At 36.0% G+C, this 10,000-nt stretch overlaps 1 protein-coding gene and 1 pseudogene across 1 annotated transcript in view; both read left to right on the top strand.

The window, feature by feature from the left end:
- The window catches only part of LOC137644229 (uncharacterized), a 1,626-nt pseudogene extending 1,175 nt beyond the window's left edge, over positions 1 to 451 (top strand).
- Positions 452 to 2,685: 2,234 nt separating this feature from the next.
- The window catches only part of LOC137644228 (uncharacterized), a 16,691-nt gene continuing 9,376 nt past the window's right edge, over positions 2,686 to 10,000 (top strand). The window contains exons 1-2 of the mRNA XM_068377229.1: positions 2,686 to 2,982; positions 8,707 to 9,611. Of these exons, the coding sequence (XP_068233330.1) occupies positions 2,889 to 2,982; positions 8,707 to 9,611 (999 nt within the window). The 5' untranslated portion in view covers positions 2,686 to 2,888. The remainder of the gene's footprint in view (positions 2,983 to 8,706; positions 9,612 to 10,000) is intronic.

The raw sequence follows: 10,000 nt of genomic DNA, 5'->3' as shown, positions 1-10,000 counted from the left end.
TTCTATGCAAAAGCTTGGATGGGGCAGCTTGCCCTTCAAGTAGTGTCCTCTCCTGGACACTGACCTGAACGATTTTGAAAGGATGTCAAAGCTCTACTCAGAGAAGCTTCAGGTTTAGAGTGCAACTGGAAAAGCTGTGCATCCAGTAACTGTGACTGAACTGTTCAGGTTTCTGTTTGGCGATCCTACACTACCAGAAGGAGTATGGCAGTTCATGGAACAGCGCATGAACGGCACTACTTCTTCCACGGGTGTCATGAACACGGTGAAGAACAGGTTGGAGGAGTATTAAGTGTAGAGGTGGAAAATATCGGAGCAAATATTAATAGACATCAAAAGGTAACTGACGGGACTATCTGCCATTCGTACATTAGGTTATGTGATCTTTGCTTCGTACGAAAATGCGCTGAATGCAAGCGGAAGTTTGACCAAGAATGTATACGGACATTGATTTTCGAACAGAGGAAAGAACTAATTTACATGAAAGATACAGTTAGTTTCGAACAGATTATAAATAATCGTACTTTTTGTAATACATAACTTATTGCATGAAAGTTATCGTTTTAATTAAAATGAAGTAAGGCTGCATGTCGAAGCAAGTGAACATAGCTTCGTTTGATGATGGTACGTGATAAAACGATGAAAAAAAAAAAAAACTCTAGTCGAAGTACGAAGTCATGATGAGATTTACGAGTTATTTTCGTAAGCATTATTAAACAATCACACTGCTCCTATATTCTAGAAAGAAGAACATCCCCTTGTGTCACTATTAAAGGGTCATAAGTAAGCATATTTACAGTATCCCTTACCTTCAGTTTGGGAGGGCGAGGGTTGTAAATGATGGGAGCACTAGGACTGTTTTCCTCTCATATTGTGGTTTTAAAAAAAGAAAAAAATATCTATTATTCCCGGTTATTTCTCCTAAGAAAACAGTGACACAACATCCCGGTCTCTTACAGGACACCAGCAGCACACAGTGGTCATGATGGAAGTGAAGAGAAAATGGGGATGGGCACAGGTTTTGTAAAAGTACATCCAGGAACTCTTGCATAACCATTTGTAAACTCTCAAAGGTAAAGGTGTCTGGTTTCATATCCAGTTTCACCAGAATAGATGCTATCCAGAACGTCAGCAGGGCAATCCCAACTCTCCACTATGGTACCCAACCACAGCAGCGGTCTCCCCAGTAACCAGCTAAACTCACGGTCCTGGGCTGCAACCAATTTGCTTCCATGCAAATGCTAAGCGAACACGTTACCAGCTGATGAATACATCATTCCCCAAACACTGAAAGCTGCCCAAAGCGATTAAAACCAATACATACATAATAACCCACCACCAGTCTCCCAAATGTAAATAATGAACTTGAGACACTTCAAAATCAAACCATTGTTCTCTAGTCTTGGATAGTGCCATAGCCTCTGTACCATGATCTTCCACTCTCTTAGATTAGATTTTTCTTGCTTGAGGGTACACTCGGGCACAGTGTCCTATCTTATTTCTCATCCTCTCTTTTTGTTGAGTTTTTATAGTTTATATTGATCTTTATTGTTAATCTTCTTAAAGTATTTTTCTTTGATTCCTTTCCTCACTGGGCTATTTTCCCTGCTGGAGCCTCTGGGCATATAGCATCCTGCATTCCCAACTAGGGTTGTGCTTAGCAAGTAATAATAATAATAATAATAATAATAATACTGCGAAATAGACTTTACATTTTAATCGATTGATCCACAAGTTATGTCCCATCCCCCAAGGGCGAGAAACAACCTCTTATTTAAGTTTATATATATATATATATATATATATATATATATATATATATATATATATATATATATATATATATATATATATGTGTGTGTGTGTGTGTGTGTATGTATGCATACACGCATATACAACAACAAATGCAGCGGTTTCTAGTCTATTGCAGGACTAAGGTCTCAGACATTTCAATTTAAATTTGGGATTTGGCCAGTTTTCATCACCAAGCCAGCCGATGTGGATTGGTGATGGTGGGAACTTTTATCTGATCGCTCAAAGCAAACCAACCTACTATGGGTCACCCTGTCTAGTATAGCATTGCTAATCATGGCAATACACAAACCCTTCCACCACGATAAGGGATACCTTAACTTAGTGAAAGGTTTTGAGTATAGCCATGATCAGCAAAGCTGTCCTAGACAGGGCCACCTATACAAAGGTGGTTTGCTGTGAGAGTTTAGACGAAAACCTCCCACCGTCGCAAATAGGTAGTGGGCAGCGTGGTAATGGAAACTGGCCATAACCCAGACTTGAATTGACATGTCTGAGACCTTTGTCCTTCAGTGGACTCGAGATGGCTGCATTTGTTGCTGTAGTTGTATATATGAATAGTATTATGTATGTATAGTTATAAACTGTAGAGTATAAGTGTGTGTATGTATTTGTAAGCGCGCATGCGCAGAATAAACGTATGAACACAAGATTAATAAGTGAATCATTGCTTGAATAATCTATAATGAACTTCTCAAAAATTACACATACTGTAGTTCTAAAATCTGTGGTTTAAAAAAAAAATACTTCTGATAATCATGAAGCGGACACTTGCAGAGAAGCATTCTGCAGGTGGTCTAGTGCTATTGGTATTCAATGACTTCGGTTGAACACTAAACAGTTGAATATCTGGTTTTAATCAAGCAACACGGGTGTCGCCTCGACGAAAGAGTAGACGAAAGACGTCTTGGAGTGAAGCATCTCCTCTAGCTGTCAATCAAATTCTAGTCAATGATCTTTCCCTACAAGCGATAGATTTCCAAAAGCGATAGGTCCAGTCATTCCGTAGTTTCCCTTAATCCTATATTTTGCGTTAGTCAGAATTATATATTTATTCCTAAAAGTAAAACTGCATCATGAGAGGCACAAGAGGCGTCGTCATGATAATCACTGTATGTTCGGGCATCTCTTTCGTGAATTACTTGAATACCTTCCATTTGGATAATAAAGGTAAATTTATACTTAAGACATTCTTATTGTCAAGGTGTTCAACTCTCTCTCTCTCTCTCTCTCTCTCTCTCTCTCTCTCTCTCTCTCTCTCTCTCTCTCTCTCTCTCTCTCTCTCTCTGAGGTAATTTGGCTAAAGTTACAAAGGTAATTGTTTGTGATTACGTTTGTTAAGTTCAATGCTTGTTAAAATCAAAATTACAGAAAAATGATAATTCAAGTCTATTCAGTATTCATCACCAACCTAGCCACAGTGGATTGGTGATGGTTTATATATATATATATATATATATATATATATATATATATATATATATATATATATATATATATATATATATATATATATATATATATATATATATATCTTTCTAAGTAGATATACCTCAAGGTGGTGAAAGGGTTTGTGTATTACCATGATCAGCAAAGCTGTACTAGTCAGCCATCTAAACTACGTTGGTTTGCTGTGAGTGATCAAAGGAAAATCTTCCATCACCAATCCACAGGGGCCTCAGGCATGTCAATTCAAGTCTATCCAGTTTTCATCACCAACCTGGCCACAGTGGCTTGGTGATGGTGGGAGATTTTCCTTTGATCACTTATAGCAAGTCAACATAGTATGGCTGGCCCTGAAAGTGGAGTAAGGGTTTGTGCATTGCCATTTTCAGTAGGGCTGTACTAGTCAGGGCCACCCATACTGGGTTGGCTTGCTGTAAGCAATCAAAGGAAAATCTCCCACCAGATATATATATATATATATATATATATATATATATATATATATATATATATATATATATATATATATATATATATATATATATATATATAAAATCAACCGTTGCTAATCTACAGTAGGACAAAGGATTCAGGCATGTCCTTTCACACTCGACCTGCTGAATCATCAGCAGCCACTGCCTGGCCCTCCCTGGTCCAAGCTAGGGGGGAGAAGGAGCTTAGGCTCTGACAATATGTATACCTGTATATGGTCAGTCTCTAGGAGAGCGTCACTGTCCCTTGCTTCTGCCGTTCACTGGCACCCTTTAAACAAGCCATGAAATTTCAATGAACCCATTGCGATGATCATTTTCATACTGGTCAATTTCCTAACGAAAACCCACGGTGGTTATAAAAACCAATTATGTCTGGCATGAAAAAACTATAATTTTCCCATAAAATCCCTACAACAATGTCGTAAAAACAAACCCTGGATATTATATTGAGAGATTCAATGTTACAATAAACAATGTTTGACATGATTAATTTTGGTTTGACATAACGACCAGGCATATTTGTTATAGCAAACTTAAGTTCATCGTAACTAGACATCCAATAAGTACTGCTAACAATGGAAATATAGTACTGAAGACAGTTATGATAAATAATAATAATAATAATAATAATAATAATAATAATAATAATAATAATAATAAGAGATTTCTGACCTTCGCCAAAGGTTAATGGAGGTCGTCCATAGCCTAAGATCTATCTGCGGTGGAAATTGCGTCAAAATCCGTCAGTTCGTTTTGGTGTTATCTTTTAAATGGCGAAAAATACTAATCTGGATCTAGAATCCGGATCCGGATCCGGAACATCTCCAAAATCTAATGGGAGCGTCCATGACCTAAGATCTATCTGTGGTGAAAATTTTGTCAAAATCCTTTGATTAGTTTTGATGTTATTTTTCAATTGGCGAAAAATGGAAATCCGGATCTAGAATCTGGACCCGGATCATCTCCAAAATTCAATGGGGTCTTCCAAGACCTAAGATCTATTTGTGGTGGAAATTTTGTCAAAGTCTGTTGAGAAATTTGACGTAATCCTGTCCACAAACACTCACACAAATAAATATGCTAGAATCCGGATCCAGATCAAGATCATCTCCAAAATCTAATGGGATCGTCCATGAATTAAGATCTATCTGTGGTGAGAATTTCGTCAAGTTGTTTTTATGTTATCTTGTAAATGGCAAAAAATGCAAATCCTGATCTAGAATCCGGATCTGGATCATCAAGATCATCTCTAAAATTTAAAGGGGTCGTCCATGACCCAGATCTATCTGTGGTGAGAGTTTCATCACAATCTGTCAAGGTAGTTTTGACGTAATCCTGTCCACAACACAGATAAATGTCCACAGACATACAGACAAATACATAAACTGACTCAATCGTATAACCTCCTTGGTGGAGGTAATAATCATAATGATAATAACAAGAGCAATCGGAGATTTTAGATCTCCGTCAATGAATATTGCCAACGTTTAACTAAAGCCTACGGACATTGCCTCCCACTTTTCATGTGCTGACAGTACAGTAGATGGTGGAAAGTTCGATGTTGATCTGTACAACCTTCAAAAAATTTAGTGAAAATTTGATGAAAATCCAATGTGTCAATTTGTTTTGACGTAATCTTTAAAAGTATGAAAAATGCAAATCCGGATCTAGAATCCGGATCCGATACCAGATCCTCTCCTAAACTTAATGGAGTCGTCTTTGGCCTAAGATATATCTGTGGAGAAAACTTTTGTAAAAATTCGTCAGTCTTAACGTTCTTTAGAATGGCGAGAAATGCAAATCTGTATCTAGAAGCCGGATCTTGATTTGGATCATCCTAAAAATTTAATGGGATCGTCCATGACATAAGATATATCTGTGGTGAGAATTTTACCAAAATTTGTCGAGGTATTCTGCCGAGTTTGGTTGGTACTGCTAAGGTGCCACAGCCCAACCGTCCCCCGTTATCCACCACAAATTAAACTTCATGTGCTGATTCTCCTACTGTCGCTACCTCGGACGTCACCAAGGCAATCGGAGGAAGCAGCGGAGCCTATCGTAACTGCCTCACAATATCTCGCCAATTATTCCTATTTCTAGCACACACTTTTGCCTCTCTAACATATGTCCTCCTATCGCCTAGAGCTTTCATTAGGCTACTCCATCCCTCAACACAAACCTTGACCTTCCTCTTGTATTACTCCTATAATAATAATAATAATAATAATAATAATAATAATAATAATAATAATAATAATAATAATAATACAGCAACAGCAGCAATAGATATTATCCATATCATTATTATTCTCATTATCATTATCATTATTATCATTATTATTATCATTATCATTATCATTATCATTATTATTAGTGTTAGTTCTAGTGATATTATTATTATTATCATTATTATTATTATTATTATTATTATTATTATTATTATTATTATTATTATTATTATTATTATTATTATTATTATCTATATAAAATGGAGTACCACAAATGATAAACAATAACCATCACCGAATAAAATAAAGACGTAGAAAAACATAAGGAACCAAGCAAGCAAGTATGAATAGATTAGAAGAAATCATGCAACTATAGAGAAGGAGGAAACTCCTTTCATAAATAAAGTATATTATTCAACCTGCTTCCTTGTAATGGTATACGAAACACTTGTGACTGGCGATATGTAAAAAAAAAAGAGAGACAGCTAAATTATCTGCACATGTCGAATGATAGGTTGTCCATTGCCGAAATTGTCAAAATAGAAGATTATCCTAATAAAAAATGTATATTGATTAAAAGAAAGAGCAGACTGGCAGCGAATCTCTTTTTGTTGAACAGACTGACATAAGTCTCTCTTCATAGTTAATATAAGAAAGATATGTTTTAGTGTTGTTGCTATTCTTAAGATATTTTTACATTCATTTTTCGCTACTTCTATTGTAGTTTATCTATTTCATCATTTCCTTTCCTCACTGGGCTATTTATCATTATTGGAGCCCTTGGCCTTATGACATTCTGCTTTTCCATCTAGGCTTGTAAATTATGTAGTCATAATAAGTGGGTTAATTTTGAAAACCTATTATTATTATTATTATTATTATTATTATTATTATCATTATTATCATTATTATTATAATAATTATTATTATTATTATTATTATTATTATTATTATTATTATTATTCCAAGCTACAACCTAAGTTGGAAAAGCATGATGCTGTGAGGAGAGGAAACATGGAAATAGATAAACTAAAAGAGAAGTAATGAACGATTGAAATGAAATATTTTAGGAACAGCAACACTATTAAATAAGCTCTTTCATAAAAAAAAAAAAAAAAAAAAAAAAGAGGAAGTGAATCTAGATAGATTAGCATGCCGAGTGTACCCTCAAAAAGAGAACCTAAAAAGTCATTAGCTTAAATGGGAAATGGATCTTGTTCGGAACATATGTTCTTTTCAGTGGGTTTAGTTAAACTTCTTTTTTTTTTCGTGAAAAAATACGCCATTATTTCTTCATTCAAATTGGTATATATTCTACACACTAACCAATAACATCAGGACTTGAATGTTAGTGGCAATGGGGTTTGGTGGGCCTATGCGGTAACGTCCCTGACTGGTAATCACCAGATTGAGGTTCAAGTCCCGCTCAAACTCCTTGGTTAATTTGGTCGCTGCAACCTCACAATCCTTGTGAGCCAAGGTTGTGGGTTTTGGGGTAGACTACAAGTCTATTAGCGGAGTCATCATGGAAGCATCACTCATGTAAATGTTAAGTTTCAATGTAATCACAACGAAATATAGAAATATCAGTAATCACTATACTGCATGTAGCTTTACATATAATTTATAATACCCAATGTATATATTTGGAAATAAACTGTTATTATTATTATTATTATTATTATTATTATTATTATTATTATTATTATTATTATTACTCTCTCTCTCTCTCTCTCTCTCTCTCTCTCTCTCTCTCTCTCTCTCTCTCTCTCTCTCTCTCTCTCTCTCTCACCTGTCACGCCCATTATATTAAGGACATGGGGGTGGGCGTGTTTTACCCAGACATAAATTTTTTGCGCAATATCTAAAATCGCGCAAAAACTTTCATCATTGGGAGATATATCAAAGTTCTCCTTTCATAAAATTGACGCAAATTAACAGTGACGAGAAGTATTGAGCAAACAATTTGATCATCCAAGGGGCGCATTCAGACACAAAGTATGTTACATCAAGCTTTTGTTTTTTCAAGACCCACGTAGTTCCACAAGTCTTAGGAGTTCAAAATTACTGCCTTGGTTTAGAATTACTTTGCTTGAGGGTACACTCAGGCACCATAGTCTTATCTTTTTCCTGCATTTTCTTTCCTCACAGGGTTATTTTCCCCCATTGGGGCCCTTGGGCTTATATAGCATCCTGCTTTTCCAACAAGGGTTGTAGCTTAGAAATAATATATCAGAAACAATTGGTATATATTATTCCTTTGAAGTCATATACCCTCCTAAAGAAAGAAAAAAACAATCTTGTTTGCGCTTTCAATTTAAATCTTGAACCAATACTCTATAGTCGATTCCCTTAATTGGTTGGTATGTGGAACTCTATTAGCAAATTGAGTGAGTTATTCCAATTTACATTCTGATCGTCTTAAAGGTCTCCATTGAGGCGTTCACAATACCAAGGGTCTTCAGAGCTGAAGGTGCTTTTTTAATAGCTTCTAAAAACATTTTTCTTTTCACATTTAAAAGGGTACTTGAATATATATAGACTGCAAAACTTTTAAATTCCTTTCTTAAATTGCCGAGATTGAGTGTTTGAAAATTGTTAATTTTCAAACGCGTTTTTCTTGTGATTTTGGTTTTCCCGTTAAGCCCCTGGATATGCTTGGTATTGTGAATGCCTCAATTGCTATTTCAATTCTTACCACTATTTAATTTCCTCTATTGTTTCAGCAAAAGTCAAATCCATGATCGAGGAGAAAACGGTGGAAACAGAGGAAGTTGCTCAGCCTCGAATACACGTACCTCCGACGGACACAAAAACCCCCAAGAAGCCCTTGATCATTATCCTCCTGAGTTCCTCCGGTCGTAGTGGCTCTACTTTGCTGAGCAACCTTTTGATAACTCGAAGAAATTCTGTACTGTTCTTTGAACCGCTGTACAAAACGATGAACCACAAGATAGACCTTTGTCACGTCAATGGTACGTGCGTTGCACAGTACCTGAAAAGTATAGCCAAGTGCGACTACTCAGACGAGTTTGAAGAATGGTTCAAGAGGAAGAAGTTTTTTTACTCGTTTTTCAACCTGGAAATATCAACCTGCTTGGAATACGCAACCAACGAAAATAAATGCATCGGTATTGATATCCGCAGCAGGTGTCGAAACTCGTCGGTAAGAATCCTCAAAGTGATCCGGTGCCGAGTGGCTTGGATAGAAGATCTTCTGAAGGACGACTCTCTGAACATCAAAGTGATTTACCTGACCCGCGACCCTAGAGGGACCTTAGCGTCTTACCGTACCAGGCAATGGGAAAACTCCCCCACAGAGCAGTGCACTAAAATGGAAGAAGATATGCGAAACCTGGAACGATTTGCCAAATTGTACCCGGGTAAAACCTACCGTATCCACCTCGAGATGCTGAGTGTCAACCTACAACCGACCGTCGAGGGACTGTTTGACTTTCTCTACGGGAACCGGGAAATATACGACGAAGCCGATGCGTTCATAGACAAACACATGCGCTCCAAGAAAAAGTTCACAACCGATATGAATATTGTGGCGAACAGCAGCGTGGAGTACCAGGCTTGGCGCTGGGAAATCACAGAAGACACCTTAAAGGCAACCGAGAATGACCTGGTTTGTCATTACGTTTTCAAAGAGTTGGGTCACACTATTTTTGGATCCTTGACACGAGCCAGGGAAAAAAAATGTTGCTTTACTCAATTATGCAAATTGAAGATTTGTTTTTTAACGATTACTATATTCTTAAAGTTATTGTTGTGATTGAAGAGATACGGTATTTTGGATGTTATTAACGTGTTTACTGAAGCTTTAACACTAAGAACTTTTATCTGTTATTCTTATGCTATACTATACATACACACACACACACATATATATATATATATATATATATATATATATATATATATATATATATATATATATATATATATATACATATATATATATATATATATATATATATATATATATATATATATATATATATATATATATATATA

Source organism: Palaemon carinicauda, chromosome 7 (genome assembly GCF_036898095.1).
Source record: "Palaemon carinicauda isolate YSFRI2023 chromosome 7, ASM3689809v2, whole genome shotgun sequence".
In the NCBI taxonomy this organism is placed as follows: domain Eukaryota; kingdom Metazoa; phylum Arthropoda; class Malacostraca; order Decapoda; family Palaemonidae; genus Palaemon; species Palaemon carinicauda.
Note: the sequence above shows the minus strand (reverse complement) of the source record. Positions and strands in the feature narration are given on the sequence as shown.